Raw genomic sequence first — 18,845 nt, forward strand, 5'->3', positions numbered from 1 at the left:
TAAAATAACAGAATATCAAGAAGTTTTCAGTACCACTGTTGCAGAAATCATTACATTTTTGTTAATTTTCGCACATTCCAACATAAGGAAGCAGCATAAGAAACATGTAATCTTTGGCATAGGGAGTTTCCTTCCAAACTGCCCTATCAGATAATTTAAGGGCGTGACATGGTGACACCATGGTAAGTTCCTGTCTGGCAGGATGAAGTCGAACAGAATTTCTAACCAGTATGCATTGCGTTCAACCCAGCATGTATCACATCAAATCAGATCTGTGCAGCAATGCATGAAGTCGAATGAGCCTATTGCTGATAGAGTTGTCCAATTGTGGGCTTTGTCACTTTGGTTGACACATTGTAGTTCATTCCATGTGGACTTGCATGTCCAAGAATTTTAATGTGAACGTGAATTTGCCGTTTTGTCACTTGAAAGCTGCATATCATTCTTTCATAAGCATCTTTGTAAGCAGTTGTTTACCGTAAAACTCCAAATAATAGCCCGGGCTTTTATTTTCCCAAATCGCCAAACTGCACAGGCTAGTATTAGAGACAGGCGTCTATATGAGACAGGCCTTTAATTCCCTTTACACAAAACTTTTCCTCTGCAAAGATGGAAAATATTATCGAATTAATTATTTCATCTTATGTCTACCTATATGACTAGGCTATCTGATGACAATTACGGATCATCATTCATTTAGTGTTGAGATTTTGTTCATTGTGAGATACAGTAAGATCCAAATAGCGGGATAGCCAGAACAGATGAAACTGTCAAATCCTTTGTCAAATACAGTTGCATTATCAGCCCTGACCAAAACTGTTCAGGAATTATTTATGCAAAAGTGGAACATGCTTAATGTTTCATTCTCCCTCATTTTCGGCACGAATGAAACAGCATGAGAGAGCATGAACCATATTGTTTCTCCCGTTTTGTATTTGCCAAATTTGACAACAGTCTACATTCAAATCATAGCCTACTTCCAGGCTCGCAGGAACATATTTTTGACCAGGGGTGCTGAATAAGAAAATAATCATGGATGTCCGACGATTTCTCCCCCAGCATATGATTCGAATTTAGACACCTAAATACGCCATTTCACCGCCGTGTATGAGTAGGTCTAATAGTGATTAGTTTTATAATGCCCTGGGCAGCCACATTCCACTGCAACTATGCGCAGCACTTGCCACTCCGACTCATCAATAAAAACTGCGCGCACACAGCAGTCCCATAGAAGCGCACTTGACTTTACATCATTAACCTATTTCAGTAGGTTATAGCCAGAGAATGTCCGTAGACGGGCTCTGATATAGCCTAGTCTAAGGTAAATTACTTTTCTGACTTCTTTCTCTTTATCGCCATGGCATTTAGAATAAAGAATATAACGTTCGCGAACCGTTCTGGTTTTGTTGCCAGCATAAAAACAAGCTTACCATCGGCCTATCCGCAAATTTTAAACGCAAGGGATGAATTGAACGATGACGAAGTCGGACATGTAGCCATAGTTCATATTGGAAAAAAAGTTATACAATTTGGAGCTTTTCCCCACCGCAGTCTTTTAATGCCATCTAATCATAACGTGCGCAGTCTGCGCCATACTTAAGCCCAAATCACACCCAAGATTCGCAATGAGATGAGCAGCAACTTCATGCAACATTCTAAAACCTTGCAACTGTGACCAGACATGTGAATGCTTTGCGACGGCTTGTAACGACGTGCAACATCTAATTCACACTGCTGTAACCTCCTTTCTGTAACGGTTTCGTGTCATTGCGAATCTTTAAACAGACGATCTGACGGGAAGAATATTTAGAAGATTAAATACAACCCGAAACTAAAAAACAGACCAGGCCTCTACTGGAGACCGGCCTTTAACCCAAATCTGTAGCCACGCCAGGCGTTTAAAAGAGACAGGCGTCTCTTAGGGACTCGGCGATTATTTGAAGTTTTAGGCTACGGTATTTAAGATTAGTGAGTGTTTTTCACACATTCTGACGGTAAAGCACATGAACAACGTGGGAAACAACGTAATCACGGGGTCGGCCCCAGGGGCGCCTTAATACCACCTGAGGCCCCTGGGCTATATGTTTCTTAAGGCCCCCCCCCCAACCGCAAATATTAATTATGATTAAATGATACCCGGCCCGCGATCTGACCCGACACATAGCGTGCGCTTTTGGTTAATAATATGCAGTGTAGCCTATTATTCAGCCTATGTAAAACCTTTACATAAACAGGAACAGAATGCCCTCGAATCACGTCCGCATGACATCGCTTATCAAAAAGGCTAGCCTACTGCACGAAAACAAGCGTTGAACTTTTACAACACATGTTGTAGGCTAAGTTAAGATGGCTACACATATGGACGTTTAAAAGCTTTTCAAAAGTGCGTGTTTGTCGTGTCGGGGGGTTCCCCAGGAGTTTTTTTTTTTAATCCTGTCTACTTAACACACCAGTTTAACGCAGTTTGGGAGGGACAGAAATACTTTTAGCCTATAACAAGCTGGCTCATGTGACGTGAACATGGCTACCTTATGCATTATCACTACACTACACGGAGACATATCTCACGTTAACTAGGGAGACAACATAACATAGACTATTATATGTGCGAATGGGTTAGCACAAACTTAGCTGTTGGTGAACGGAGATGCAGATCACTAATTCATGTCTTTGCGCCACAGCCCATGTTCTGCGTTCACTCCAATGAGACAAGTGAAATACATGTTTTTAAAGCCGTTTCATTTCCAGGCTATTTGCTATTTACCTGCTATGCCTTCTGTTTTCATGGACAGTTACAGGAATCCACGTCATTCGTTTATCGTTGCTTCAATCATATCCACGTTATCTCCAGAGTTCGTATGATAAGTTTGTCAGTCAGTTTCAGCCTCTCCTCTAGCTCCTCTACACCCGTTGGAATTTATTACGTTTTGTTACATTTTGTTACACTTTAGAATTTGAGAAGACAAATGGGGCCTCTGCATGGATGTAAGAGCAGTACGATGTGCTCAATTATTTAGGCTAGCTCCAGAGTATAATGACGCCGCAAATACGGACACGCCGTTTATTATTATTGATTATCATTATTGTAGCGAACGCAGTTACATAAGCATTTTTTCTATGTGAATGTATTTATTTTGTTAATATGAATATATTTTACTTTTAATATCCATTATATATTTGTGTATTTTTTGATTATTATGTACATATTTTTTGGAAAATTGTTTAATTAACAACGTCATCTGACCACATCAGCAATTAGGTCATCACTTGGTCACGTGATGCCTTTGATATGGAATGTGAGTTTGCATATACTCGCGTGTGCAAGCGGTAATAGTGAGACAAAGGACTGTGAAATATAAAGAAATGGACTTCTAGCGACTCCTAACCTTCTGGTTGGAGGGGCACACGGTATGGACAATTTAGTGAAATAATCTTGTGTTTGAATGTGTGTGAATTATGTTTTTGAGAGCATTTATATTTTATGTAATACGTTTCAGTTGAACAATTCATGAATAGGAACATGACGGTTTCACTGATGTATATTTGCCACCGTGTATTTTATTTCAGTGTTCACGGTGGTCTTGGGCGTGTAGCCTATGTGACAGAAAAATCCTTTAATAAACGTTTGGAACCATCAGTCGAAGCGTTGCACTTTCATCAACCAGTGAGAAAAAGTTGGGAGCAGCTATAATTATTATTATTAGGAGGCCCCTCATTGGTCGAGGCCCCTGGGCTGAAGCCCAGGTAAGCCCCTGCATCAGGGGCGTAGATTTGCGTGGGGACCGAAGGACGTGTCCACACCAATGTCAAATTACGACTGAAATGTCCCCACCAATATTCAGGTTGAAATGGGGGAAAAAGCGCTCACATGCGCTACACAAAGAGTTAAATCATTTCTCACTTCAGTGCTGGATCATCTCGTACATATCTTGTAATGTGCAGTAGCCTATAAGGGTAAATCGCGCTGATTTGAAGTTACCTATAACAACTACCAGTGAGCCGCAGTCTCCTGCGCAGCATGCAGCGCTTCAGCTTTACTTCACTACAAGCATGAAGTGCGTCCAAATTCACCCATTCTTCTCTGTTGAACTCCTCGAGAAGTACACTACTCATCAGACATGTGTCACATGAAAGAGCCTTTTCTCAGCTTTTAAACGGTGCTAGCTAGCCACTGTTTGCTGTGATAAACAGTTTGCGAGAAAAATGGTAGTGGGTAGTGTCCCCACCAAAGCTCAGACCAAACCTACGCCCTTGGTCCAGTTGCAATGGATGGACTGTGATGAACTGCCCTACTTGTGATTGTTTAGAGATTTTAAAGGTTTTATAACAATGCTACAAATTTTTTGGCCCAGAAACAAATCTATTCACCTTTGCAGCGCCAGTAGGCTACTTTGTGTGCGGAATGTGTGCAAACACACATTCCAAACAAGCATACACAAAAGTTTCAAGAGTGGGGGATGGAGTAGAAGATGGAGACAAATTCATTAATATGATTTATTTTCGCGGAATGGATGTACAGGACTGAGCGGCGGTCATATTTTGTACCGCTATGCGGTACATCTAGTAATTAATATCCATTAAATAAATAGGTCGATTTGCCTAATCAGTAGGCCTAGTATCATATTGCCTATTGTAAACCTAGTGCTAAATATACCCAATATTTTCTGCTAATGAATTACTCCAATTAAAAGCTGAAATTCGTGCTGTCTGTATTCTACCCCAGCAATTTTGAGTTCCACAATGTCATGATAAATTATTCACAAATAGGCTACTACTGAGGTGTCATTTATTTGATCATAAGTGATTACATAATTAGGTGCCAATTAATAAATAAAGAACCAAATAGAATTTTTTTTCAATCCAAAGGCCAGCTTGTGAAATCAGAAGGAATTAAAGACTAAAGAGAAGCAAGTCAAATGATAATATAAGGAAAATACAGGACTATTCCTGCAACTTCAGGAACATATTCAAAATTATGTTGATGAAATTATGTTGGATGAAAAGTGTCTGCTAAATGTAGAATGTATTGTTGTACTGAGCGATTGGACAGAAAGACTGACATAAAATGGCTCACCTCAGAACTTGTGGTAGAGGTTCAACCATATGAATATGGAAAAATCAAGTAAACAGAGACCATCATCTTTGTAACTGTTTTTGGATAAATAGAGGATTACGCGTATCGCTCAACCACACAATGCATTCACTGAATCTTCACTTTACTGATTCAAATGCATCTTCAATGTTATTTGTAGGCCTACAGAATTATAGCTCATCATACCTGCTTCAGCGAGCCCACAATCACCTGGATGAAGCTGGCAGCGCAGTGAGAATAATGTTCTTTGACTTCTCCAGTGCCTTCAACACCATTCAACCTGTATTGCTAGAAAAGCTACATAGGATGAAGGTGGACACATCCGTAACATCACGGATCATTAAGAGTCATCATTCCTGATGACTTCCAACTAATTCCTGCCAACTGATATAACTATTTACAATAACTTCCCTTCATTCCCGATGACTTCCAACTGATATAACTATTTACAATAACTTACCTTTGTGCCTTAGGATAATAATATTCTGAGAGAAAATGCACAGCTTGCAACAAATTCCACAATATCCAATTGTATTTATTTTTTTATATATGTGTGTGTTATTTGTTAATATTGTTAATTATTGCTGTAAAACCATAATTTCCCTTTGGGGATGAATAAAGTAGGCCTAATCTATCTATTAGGATAGTTAAGTATCCACATCTTAGCCAACACTACAGGGTGAGATCTAGGCAGGGATGGATTACTGCACGGGCCTACCGGGCCCAGGCCCAGAAGCCCAAGCCATGGAATCATTGCCTCATTATTAACAAATCAGGATGTAGGCTATGAATCTGATTGAATTTAGTATCAGCCATCCCCAAAATGCACCAGAATACAGGAAATCACATCAAACAAATTAAAAAATTTCTGGGGGAGGACCCCCAAACCCCCCCTCCCACATATACGACAATTAGTGGGGGGCCCTTAATACATCTGGGCCCAGGGGCCCGAAAGTTCATAATCCGCCCATGGATCTAGGCTGTCAAACAAGTGAAGGTAGGCTAAACTGATTCTGACCTTGTCCAATTTTGTTCTTGTCAGAATCAGTAGTTCTCAAAAACGCATGAGCCTCGGCCTTTTTACTTACAAAACAAACAAATGGGTTGATAGGCCCTATTAACTGGTGTTAATAAATTACCAAGGATGCAAGTTGTAGGCTATTCATGCCTATCATCGTGTCATGTCCAGCAATCGGCGCTATTGTAAAGAGATTGAGGCTACCCTGAGCTTTCAAAGATACACTTGCAGTTGGGGTATGACGTCATGTGCAAGGAAGTAGACGTGGCATAAAGACGTCGGTAGGCAATCACCGGTGAGCATACATTCTTTCTTTACACATTGACAACAGTGTAGAGGAAAGGGAAATAAGCCAATTGAAAAGACTGTAATATCTGTAAAGCATACTGTTGTCCCCAAGAAATGGCCTCGGCGAATAACGGCTCGGTCGGTAAATGGGAAGTAGTGAAGAAAAGTAAGAAACAGAGCAGTACGGGAGGCAAGAATCAACCTGACAAGAAAACTGGAGGAAGAAAAGCACTTAGCGAATCCAACCTACCCAGGGTTGATCCATCTGGTAAGTGACATATCGAAAGAACCAACCTTCAACATTCCCACCTAACGTTAGCGTTGTCCAGTCTTAGGCTACGGTCAAACACAACACATTTGACCAGGCAGTGGCAAATGAGTCACTGTATTACCAGAGTGACTTTAGATAAATAACGTTAAATATTCACTGTGTCTTTGCGTAAATTATGTTACTGCTGGGAGAGTAACGTTAGGTACGCTACAAACACCTCAAGCAACAAACATGTCTAGCACTAGCAAAAAAGCTAACTTACCATTAGCTATCAGTCAAAATCACTTCCACAAAGTAATGAGTCTCAGTTGTAGAAACTGTACACACAGTACATTGCATATTTAGATAAAGTAGACATTGGATCTGGGAATTACTTGGCTGATCTTGTGTGAAGTTAATTATAGATAATGGCAATCACCAATGGATTTGACCAACTTGTCGTTGCTATGCATCTAGCTAGCTAGCATAGTCATCGCTAGCCATATGCTAGGATCTAACGTTATCGTTAACCTGGCGCGTTTGCCATTTCAGCCACAGAGAGCCATCTGATGATACTTTGCAATCCTCTGCGGCCAGCAGCTGTAGCAATACCTCTACGATAGTGGAGAGATCTGGTATAATTTATTGTCCAATAGAGTATTGAATGCCGTCAGGATTCATGTTAGGCTAATTAGCATGTGCTAGTTGGCTACCTAATAGCCTACTTGACAGCTACATTAGCCAGATTCCTGTCTAGTTAACGGTTCAGTTTGTCACCAGGTTCATCCCCTTTGACATGATGACACTCTACAGTGTATGTTCCCTTCCATTGTTCAGTTTAAACGTTTGGCAAGGTTGGTGTACTGTAAACATTGATGTCTGAAGCTAATGAAACGTCATCAGTACCAGCAAGCGCAGATTGATTGACTGGCATGTCCAGAAACCCTGGAGACGTCAGAAATGTCAGTAAGAGATGCATGTTCGAGTTTTGAGTTTGACCTTCTATTACTTTTTTGAATCACTTTCTTCTACTTTTTGGAATTAATGACACTTTGTTGCAATTGACAATGAAGTTGTAAGTTGACGAGGAAAGTCGAGTTAGATAAAGCTACTGATCGGGTATATGCATAGGTAACTTAATGTGTGTGTTCTTTGGAACGTCAATGTTGTTCACCCAGGGAGCCTTTGGGGCAACAGCGTGTGCATACCGTTTAAATGGGTGTCTTGCCATGTTCCTAAACGTGGTTGCAGCGTTATCACAGCCAGCCAGACTTTCCATGGTCCTACAGGCAATTGTGTCCTTCCATCATCTCATGGCCCATCACGTCAAAGAGGGGGAATGTACCGGTACTTGTGTCAGTGTGATAACATGCGAGTAGTTTTGGTTGTTTTTGCACTTGTTTGTCCACTTTCAGGATCAAACGTATATATCATAGATAGTACTAAACACGCCTTTTAAGCAGCGTGTCTTGGTATTAAGACATAAAATGATTGGCAGCTGATCGCTTTGTTTCCGACTCCTCTTGCTAGTCTGAGCCAGAGTTCTAAGCGCGCGCGCGCGGGGGGGGGGGGGGGGATGATGTGTTATCTCCATGTAGGCTCGTGCACATTCTCTACTAGTGTAGGTTAAGGAATCCAGCGCTGCCCATCGGAGAGGCCACAGTGTCAGGACAAGGGTCGGATGACTGACTTTCACTGGCTTACTCTGGCTCACTCTATCACCGGGCGTTTTTATCGGCGCAGACAAAAGTGATCAGATTCGCAAGTGCAGAACGCAGACATACCGATGTCAGACGGGTTTGAAAGAAGATTTGCGCCAGTCTCAAATACACTCTGATTTGATCGATTTTGTTTGTTAAATATAGCGACCCCACGAATAACCAGGATGTGTGTAATCTATACGTACATGCTTTTTTTGAGAGTGGTAATGCAACCAGCTGTCACCAGTTGGCCAAGAGTTCTCGTGTTGTTAAAGGTATAGAGCAGTTCAGTTGTGCTTGGACAGTTTTTAAAAGTACAGACAAGTTGGCTCCAGTAGACTCTGCTTTGAATAGAGGAATTGATGGTATTTCTGTGCTCTTTTGTTTCTACCAGCCCCATGTGAAGTTGATCACATGTAAATTTCTAATCCACCCGTGAATCTGTGGACATGGTTCATTATGAGGGCCACCATCCCTGCAGGAGAACCCATTTCCAGAAATGTTCATGATGTCTGCGTGAATGTTGCTTCTTGTGTCAGGGCATTTGCTTGTGGTGGTATAAATTGGCTCGTCGATCTCTCTGATCCAGGCGTGCACTACTACACACAGTGCCGTCTATTCAGTTTCTCAGATTTCTGTTTTGTAATATGCTCATGGTAGATGTTCACCCTTCCCACTGAAGGAGCAATTGCTAGATGTCCAAAGGGGAGTTGCTGCACTAGAGTTGCTCTGCTTGCGAAACTAGACAGCCTCTCGCTCTTTCTGTCTTCCTTTCTCTTTTGCGAACGCACAAATGGAGTCGTGCAGGACAAGCTCTCAACTGCACTCTTCCTCCCCAGCTCCAATAAAGACGACCGAGACTATCTATGAGGGCTTCGAGAAGATCGGGAAGAAGCAGAACAAGGAGCAGGTGCCGCCGGCCCCAGAGCCCCAGCAGAAGAAGGTCAAGGATGGCAAGCAGGCCAAGAGGTCCCCCACCAGCAGCCCCAAACCCAGCCGCTACCGCAGTCTGGAGGAGGCCGTTAGAGGCGTGAGTACACACACACACACTTCAGAAGTGTCTGAAGAAGGCTTTGAATATACATATTCATTCTCTCTCTCTTTCTCTCTCTCTCTCTCTCTCTCTCTCTCTCTCTCTCTCTTGTCTCTCCCCCAGCTGAATGTGTCGGAGTTGAAACAGCAGCTTGAGAAGAGTCAGTCTCTGTTCCCAGAGAACCCGTCGGTATGGGTGAAGGACCTGGCCGGCTATCTCAACTTCAAGCTGCCCGCCCCAGACAATGACCCCACTCTCAGCACATATGCACACGGTGTGTGGTTGAGTTAAGATGATGATGACGATGATGATGATGCTGATGATGGTGCTCTGTGTGTGTCTGACTTATTGTGTCTATGTATACAGATGTGGGCTTGTGTTTGTGATGCCCACTTTAATGTGTCTTTGTCGTGTGTGTGTGTGTGTGTGTGTGTGTGTGTGTGTGTGTGTGTGTGTGTGTGTGTGTGTGTGTGTGGGCGGGCGGGCGGGCTGCTGTGTACTCTATCGACATGTGTGTCTCTTCTGCCCATTATAGATTACCCGTACTGCTTAGTAAGTAAAGAGCTGCGTGCCATCATCAAGAATCTGCTGAGCAAGAGTGGCGAGACTTTACAGGACTTCTTTGACCACTGCCTTTTCACCATGCTGAGGGAGCAGGACAAGCAACCAGGTACACACACCCACACACATACAAACATGCAGACTTCCATGTGAAACACTGCTGAAGTTGGAAAGTGCAATGTGTGGTTTATTTGAGTATTTCTGTGTGTCATTGTGCCCTCTGTGTCTGTGTGGTTTGACTGGCGGTCAGTGCAGCTCTTTCATCCGTGTCTTTTGGCAGGTGACTCTCTCCACGGCTACAGAATTTGCATTCAGGCCATATTGCAGGACAAGCCCAAAATAGCCACCCTCAACCTGACTGATGTGAGTGTCACAGTGTACAAGAGCGTGTGTGCGTGTGCGTGTGTGTGTGTGTGTGTGTGCATGCTCCTAGTTGAACTGACTGTTGTACTCAGATGTTGTAAATGTCATGTTGCGTAAGTGGTGCTGGCAGACATCTGTGCTGTGGAGAGGCTGAGTTAGAAGCCATGCCACCCCCCAAATCCCCCCCCCCCCCCCCACACACACACACACACACACACACACACACACACACACACACACACACACACACACACACACACACACACACACACACACACACACACATGTGTGTGACCTCTGACCTCTCCCAACAGCACCTGGAGCTGCTGCGCTCCCACCAAAACCGCCCAGTCAAGTGCCTGACCATCATGTGGGCCCTGGGCCAGGCCGGCTTCTACGACCTCAGCCATGGTCTCCGAGGTGAGAGAGAGAGACGCAAATTAAGACAGACAGTGGGTAGAGGGTCAATAGGGAAATGAGATATTTGGTATTTTTGAAAGTTCATAAGCAAGAAGAGAAAAGCCATATGTAGAGTAAAGGAGAGGATTTTTGATCACTTGATGTTTTTACATATTAATTCATCTTGAGTAGACCAGCAGCATTAGATAAAGTCCAGTCTTTTTCTCTTCCCTCCTGTGTTGAGGTGCTTTCTCCTCGCTCAGTCCTCTTCCAAACGTTTCACACATTGGGAAAGAGTCTGGCTAGAGCTGTGGGTGAAAGTTTACTTCTCTTGCTCAACACACACACGCACACACACTGAACGACATTGTGAATCTGTGTGTGTCTCTTGTGCGTTGCAGTTTGGCTGGGCATCATGTTGCCAGTACTGGGCGTGAAGTCCCTGTCCTCATACGCCATTGCCTATCTGGAGCGCCTCCTCATGTGAGTGTGTGTGTGTGTGTGTGTGCGTGCATGCATGTCTCAATAGTTTAGAATTTGAAGATCACTGGAATAAAAAAAAGAGTTAATATATAGTGTAAATAATATGAATCCAATAATATAGTAATAGTCTGAGGATTTGGTTACAAATGATTATGTTTTGGAACTGTGGTGGCAGCATGTTTACAGTGCTATATATCCTAACCGCCATAGTGTTGATAAGTGACCGTCTAGATAAGTGTCAATAAAAATAGGTCTGTCAACATACATGCAGCACTGATGGTAACAGGTGCATCCGTGTGTACGTTCAGGCTCCATTCCAACCTCGTCAAAGGTTTCGGGATCATGGGACCCAAAGAACTCTTCCCCCTGCTGGACTTTGCCTACATGCCCAAAAATGCACTGTCAACCAGGTAACCATTTCTGTCCATTACCCTGAAAATGTGGTCTCCATGACTTAGTCTGTGGATGGTCCCCTCATTTTTGTGTTGTGTTAAGAGTCTCCCCCATAATTGCAAATCCAGAGTGTACTGGTGCTTCGTGCTGTGTGTCTGGTCTGGTGTTATGGCTGCCTGTTGTCCAACCCTGAGGGTGATTATTCATTGGGCAGCTTTTAGAGCATTGTTGCTGGGTAACCACATAACTGGTTACATGTTTTTATGATTGAATGATCATGACTACTAATTTGTCTGCTGATTGTTAATGTTGTATGTGCACAAACAACAATACTTAGGGACATTGCTCAATGAAGTTGTCTTTTGTATCATCAGCGTGAGTTATGGTATGTTGCTTCTGTCCATTTTTAATAGCCATGTTGTAACTCAGAGTTGTGTTTGCAGTCTTCAGGAGCAGCTGAGGCGGCTGTACCCACGGCTCAAGGTTCTGGCGTTTGGAGCAAAGCCCGAGTCCACATTGCACACATACTTCCCATCTTTCTTGTCCAGAGCTACACCAAACTGCCCTGAGCCCATGAAGAGAGAGGTATATAGTGTTGGCACTCTGTCACTTACACACTAACCCACTCACAGTCATATGTTCATGTCCTTTGCTGAGCTGTCGGTTTAACATAAATCACAGTCAATATTGCACTCCTGGGTGTAGAAATTACTATCACCCTGAAACATTTGGAAGTTGTTTTTAGAAGCTAACAATGAAAATGGCCTATTAAGGTTAGGGGAACATCGTGCTTGAAAAACTATTAAGCTAAATTAGATTTTGTCATCATGCCTTCAGTAAACAAAGATGACAATTTTATAACTATTAGTATAACTACCATTTGCTATTAGTATAGTTAAACTATTAACAGAGAATTAATACAGAGGACAGAGAATGGGGAATGTGATGAGACATTAATTTGAGCTAGCAGTTACGCCTGCCCACTTGTGTTGACATTTAACATTAGGCGTTCTAATTGCGTCATTGCTATGCTGTAACCTATGTGTTAACGCAACCGTCGGACACGATTTATTCAGTAGGTAAGGAGTATTACGGTTTTCATAAAGGCAAATGTTCCGCGATCAACAAAAATAGTTTAATCTTCCCAGGTAATTACTATGAAGTTACATTGACACCGGCTAAGCCTGCATGCATTCTACAAGTTGCTTATCATTTAGCTAACGTTAGCTAGCTTAGCACGAGAGGCATAACGTGGCACAACGCACTAACGTTAAACAAGCTAACCTTCCTTCTTTTTACCGTCTGAGGGTTTAAAGTCTGTGTCAAAATCGAAAAAGTGTGGCGGTAGGCCTATGCTTGAGCTGCGTTAATTACACTCATTTCATATCCTATCCTGATGCCCCTCCCAACGTAGGGAGGATTTGGATTTCACAGGATTTGCTTCACAAGAGTGTATTTCATGATGTGCTTGAGTTTTGAGTGCACCCAAGGCATCTGAAATGACATACAGATGATTTATGTAGGCCTACTCACACTCAGCACACCAGCTCTGTCCTCCTATAATGGTATTTCTGAGTATGATGTGAAATGATGCAAGCTTAATATGTAATTGATGGCATAATATATTTGCTTAGTTCATACTTCATAGCAACATAGTCTGTCATTTTAATCTAAAGACCTATGTGGCCAGCACAGATAATTACTGAATGATAATGGAAGGCATGAAAGTGCTCAATGTGTTGATGAATATATGGAATTTGGTAATGGAAGCATAATCTTTTAATGGTTATGGTAATGTATCCTACATCTCGTCTTTGACAGCTGCTGAACAGTCTTACAGAGTGCTTGTCTGTGGATGCACACAGTTTGGGAGTCTGGAGGCAGCTGTACACCAAATATCTTTCTCAGTCGAGGTGAGTCTCGGCATCATGACCTCATCATCTCACCTCACCATCACTCATTTGTAAGTCTATTAACCTCAAACGGTCTTACCTTGTTTTCAGCTTGCTTTTGAGTCACTTGCTGAAGTGCTGGAAGACACTGCCGCAAAAGGTACACACGATTGCCCCTGTGTACCGCCACAGCACACATCAAGATACCTTGCTAATGCTGCCTTGTTTATTTGAACCTAAAATCCCATGTTTGTTTTTAGTTACGGAAGAGTCTTCAGGAAACCATCCAGTCCTTCAGAGTGACTAACGAGCAGCTGGGTGACTGTGACGGTGTCGAGGAGTGCAACGTGATGTGCCATGTAAGAGACAGAGCGCACGCACACACGACACCATCCCACCCATTTCCCAGTGTCCCAATCCCAACTCTTGCACCGTGTGAGATCAGAACCTCAAAGCCTTTGCTAAGCCTTGCTTTCCCCCCCTTCAGAGTATACAGATGAAGATGAGAGGACAGGGCTTCCCCTGGTCGCGACTGCTGATGGCGTTGCTAGTGTTTGCCGCGGGGTTCATCGCACACGACGTCCGGTCGCAAGGGTCATTCGCTGCCTCCACCACAGCCCACTACCTTCAGAGCTCGGGCGTCACAGATACATCCCTTCAGGCCTGGAGCAAAGTCACTACTTACTGCCAGCAAGGCTTTAGGTTAGAACACACTCTCACTTAACTCTCACGCTCACACACTCTCACACACTGACACTCACACACACACCACACAACTCTAAATACATGGATTTCTGTCTTAAAGGTCCAGTATGTAGGAAATAATGGAAAATAAACTGTAACCATTCCAAAAATGATCACCATATGTTGTCAGAGAGTGAGGAAACACGATGAATTGAAGTAATGGCTTATTTGACAACATTACTCTAACCCGTGAAACCCCGTAAAACCCATGAAAAAAAATCAGTTACGGGGCGGAATCTCTTGGAATTTTCGTTTATGTTTGGACGATTAATTCTAGAATAGCGTATTAATAATGGGCTAGCGCGTCCTCCTATTTGGGTTGCCAAATTTGCAAAGGCCAACTGTCAACAGCTGTCAGTTGTAGTCATGAACGCCTACAAGAGGCAGGCAAATTTCCAAAATTAAAACAAGAAACAAATTAAGTGGACATCGGAGGAGCTTCCTGAGATGGTGACGTCTTCGTCAAACTAAGAATATCAAGTCTGACGCAGAGCTGGCCATATTTCTCCACAACAGGTAGGCCTAGCCTATGCTAAACTTCATCTGCATCGCTAACTTCAGCTAAATATGTTACGTTGGTTAGAGAGGTATTTTTTGTTTTCACTGTTTCCGTAATGTGTAGCTGGGTCATGGTTGGAGAAACGTTAAAGCAGCTGCAGGTCAACTAACGTTAGCTATAAGTCTTCATTACATCTGGCAACCCAGAAGAGGCTCGCGTCTGGTAGTCTTGAGAACGTTCACCAGTGTTTTGATTTTGGCCTACAGAACGTTCGTTAACAATCCTACAAATCGCACCTTTAATCTACGTCCAAATAATAAAAAAGTTTAAAGTGCTTGAGGTTTCGCATGACTTCAGTGGCGCAGCTTTGGTGACTGCTGTTTTGTCTGATCATAGTTGGCTGGAGGAGAACACCCCATATTACTACTCCCTGGTTGTGGAGAAAGTGGGTCCAGTGATGGAGGAAGGTTTGGAAAAGACAAAAATGGCAACAGCCTTCGTTGCCACACACACCTCCCAGCTTGTGGAATGGATTAAAGAAAACACACCTCTGTTTATTGAATGGGTGAGTGCTTGCATGGGACATTTCCCTTATCATTTATCATGTAGCATGGCAGCACAAGCACGGGCGTCTGAAATATACCTGTCAGATGAGTTGATTTCTGTGTTTAGGTTTTAGACTGAATCTCCCCATGGAAACTGACCTGGTTGTATGATGACTATTCAAACCCTTTACATCACAGTGTAACTTCTGTTTACTAGAGGTTGGCCATCACTATAGATGGTTCTGCTGACTTCAAATAAATGAAATCTAGTCAACTGTGATTTAAGATCTGTGCAAGGTCTGCATTACAAATGTAGTTTGCCATGCCTGTTGTACAGATGTGCATGCATTTCCCCCCCTCTTTAGAGTAGTTGTCCTGTTAAAGGGGAAATAGGCTATTTTCCATTTTTTAAGATATATTAATATATCTTTGTCTTGATGTGGCCTGAATGACGAGGAACTGTTGTTGGTGGTTTTAATTGATGTGCCGGGCCGTTGTGCTGCAGTGTGCCAGATTGTTGTACATGTGTTCATGGTTGTGTCAGCATGCGGAAGCTTCACTTTGATAGATGTAGTCCTTTGTGGAATATTTTGCTGACTCTCCCTCCATAGTCTTAATTGAATTTATTCATTAGATATAAAAAGCCTGATATAAAAAAAACAACATGTATGCTGCCCTGCCTGCTGTGATGAAATCAAAGATGCCTTAACTGTCTGGAGCTCTATGTAAAGGCCAAGTCTGAAATACCCAGAATAATATCAAAATCAAAGATTGGTCTTGGCAGCTTAGAGCATTAGCCTATTGCTTGCATCACATAATTGGATTGTTTTCACCCTGATGAGATGATTCGGTTGTTAAGTCCAACGTCACATGTTGTTTCTGGGCCTAACAGCTCTTTCCAAAAAAACAGCATGTTTTCACAACCTGTAAACCGCGTCACTGTATGTTCCGTTTTAGTGAGGGTAAAAAAAATCTCTTGAGTGATTAGTGTAGCTGTGCGGCCAGCTGATATAATCAAGCGGGACGTCCATGATTTTAGGCAGCGAGTGAGTAGTAGAATGACCATTTTCTTGTAGGCTACTCTGAACAGACCAGAACTCTGAGCACAAACAAAAATGTTTCTTTTACTGTCTGTGGAGAAAATGAGGGCCCTCTGGGCCAAGTTGGACCCGGTAAAATAATTATCGGCCAATTATTGCATCACGACTTAACAACCGGATAGGATGAAAAATGTTCCACACTCTGGTGTGTTGTCATGGCTACAGAATCTAGCTACATTATGCTCTTTGTTTGAGTTATCATTGACAAAGCATTATTAATCTGGCAATAATGATGCTATGGTTATTGTAGACAACCGTCTGAAAGGTCATCAATGATAAAGGGATCACTGTGTAATGTTGAAGTAGCCTGTTGAACCTTTGTTCTGTGGTATTTTAGCCTTGTCTTATACAGTATCTATGTGTTGTGTATGTTTGTGTGGTCAGCTGAACACCAACACTCCCGAGAGCGTGCTGCAGTTTCTGGAGTATGTGAAGGAGCTGCTGCTGTTCCTGCATGAGAACTACATCCTCCCTGCGCTGCACTGCGTCCTACAGGGCCTCCAGCACGCATGGCAGGCTTTCCAGGACTCCTGCAAGTGAGTACCCACAACACCCGTCTCCTCAACGCCATAATACCACAACACGGCCCTCCAAACCAGACACTTTTAAGAAGGGCTGTGCACTGATGTCACTCTCTAGGTACCTGTGAGGCGTTAGAATAGTACTGAACTTATGAATTTCTAAATGTCAGCTGTGAGAAGTGCACGTGATCAGTTCTATCTGGACCTTTAGAACAAAAGTTTGGCCCTGTTAGTCTTAACAGATTTATTTGATAATCTCCTGTGAATGTCAGTGCCCATTGTTTTGTATTATTTCTTTGTCACAAAGTGTGACCAATGAATGAGTGATGTGTGTGTATGTGGTCTTGTTTTTTTTAATGATCCTATGCCGTTTGCTTTTTTTCAGTGGGGAGGTATCGCTCTTATGCATCCAGAATCATATGGTGTTTTTTACCAACTCCACCTGGCTTTACCTGCAGGACACAACAGCCTCCATCAGAGACTGGGCCCAGGACTTACTGTCACGAGCGTGATACCCACAAACACATTACACGGTCCCTATTTCCTTTTACAAAAGAAACCTACATATACACGTGCGCACACACACCCCTACACCCCTCCCCCACAGAGACTACCTTGGCTTCTGTTGTCCCCTCCGATCAGGGTACACACACACACACACACACACACACACATGCACAGAGCTTATAGAGGAGAAGCTTAGTACTCTCCTCCAACTTCACATTTTTTTCCAGGATTCTTTCTTCTTTTGATTCTTTTTCATTTTCAACAAAATTGCTTGATTTCTTTTAGATTGTTTTTCTACTGGCGGGAGATAAGTCCCTTTTTTTGTCTTTTTATAAGCGTTCTTCAGGCGTGTGAAACAGTATTTATTTCCAGGGAGTTTGCCAAAAGGGGTGCAGACAGCCCTCTTCCTGGACAAATCGAGCTCTTAAAGAGCAAGGGACTCATGAAGACTCACAGCAATCACACAAAACTAAACCGTGAATAAACATGTATGATTTTAATCTGAACGAGTTAAGTGGAAAACTCTGATTTTGCCATATTTGAATACTCCTACGTAGTCAGTGACTGTGTGGATGTTCTGTCTGTCTGTCTGTCTGTCTGTCTGTCTGTCTGTCTGTCTGTGTGTGTGTGTGTGTGTGTGCAGTGCTAGAGGACTGAACCAACTGTTTTGCTTCCTCTGAAAGCTGCTCTCTCTTAATTTCTGTTTGTGTGAAGCCTGCTGAAGGCGCGACTGAACACTGGACTTCAGCAGACTGCTGCTGCTCCCTGATACAGATATTACTTAAAGGTTGATTCCTTTTTGTAAATTAATGAATGAATGATTGCCCACTCCCGTACACTTATATGAAGCCCCATTCCCCCCCTCTAATTGTCCCATATTAGCTTTTTATCTCCTTGAGGGATATCTAAAACTCTTACATGGCCTAACTGAAGAATGCAGAAATGCTGTGAATGCAGGAAGGAAAAATGTCTAAATGAGTGACTTTGTTACTATTAAAGTGATTTATGAATAAAGATTTAAGCCTGTCTTACTGTTGGTGTGTGGTTTGTGTAGCAGTAGACCATGGTAGTAGAGTACGCATTTGTGTCCTTTTTTTTTTTTAATAAACCATGCGTATGGAATCATAAGCAAAACTAATATTTTTTTGCCAATAGCCGCTAGATGATGTGGCAGCGCTTTCGCCAGAACTATATAGAGATTATAATTTCTTATCATTTGATGGATGGATTATTTATGCATGATATATCTCACTGTCATGTGAACAGCGCTAGATGGCAGGTGTCCATGCAAAAATCCCGTGTTGGGTCTATTTTTTTCAGCTGCAGCGCCTGTAAGTGACATGGTGACATCATAGAGTGAAATGCGCGTTCACGCAATACCGGAAGCCACACTTGTCCCCTATGTAAATAAGACCGTGTGAAAACGAGCCTTAGCGGAACTCTCGATAGCGAAAGTG

At 42.7% G+C, this 18,845-nt stretch overlaps 1 protein-coding gene across 1 annotated transcript; it reads left to right on the plus strand.

Moving 5' to 3' along the window:
* Positions 1 to 6,381: 6,381 nt before the first annotated feature.
* On the plus strand, positions 6,382 to 18,415 carry tmem214 (transmembrane protein 214). The gene is made up of 16 exons (XM_076272336.1): positions 6,382 to 6,666; positions 9,188 to 9,378; positions 9,505 to 9,655; positions 9,917 to 10,051; positions 10,223 to 10,305; positions 10,620 to 10,725; positions 11,106 to 11,187; positions 11,496 to 11,597; positions 12,024 to 12,165; positions 13,402 to 13,493; positions 13,584 to 13,632; positions 13,733 to 13,831; positions 13,960 to 14,174; positions 15,112 to 15,280; positions 16,745 to 16,896; positions 17,267 to 18,415. The coding sequence occupies exons 1-16, from the start codon at positions 6,513 to 6,515 to the stop codon at positions 17,391 to 17,393; spliced, it is 2,049 nt and encodes a 682-aa protein (XP_076128451.1). The 5' UTR covers positions 6,382 to 6,512; the 3' UTR covers positions 17,394 to 18,415.
* The last annotated feature ends 430 nt before the right edge of the window (positions 18,416 to 18,845 follow it).

This window comes from Alosa pseudoharengus, unplaced genomic scaffold, assembly GCF_046254945.1.
Source record: "Alosa pseudoharengus isolate Yale_2024_CS ecotype anadromous, Long Island Sound unplaced genomic scaffold, YU_APseudo_1.1 YU_APseudo_1.1_scf_7, whole genome shotgun sequence".
Lineage (NCBI taxonomy): Eukaryota > Metazoa > Chordata > Actinopteri > Clupeiformes > Clupeidae > Alosa > Alosa pseudoharengus.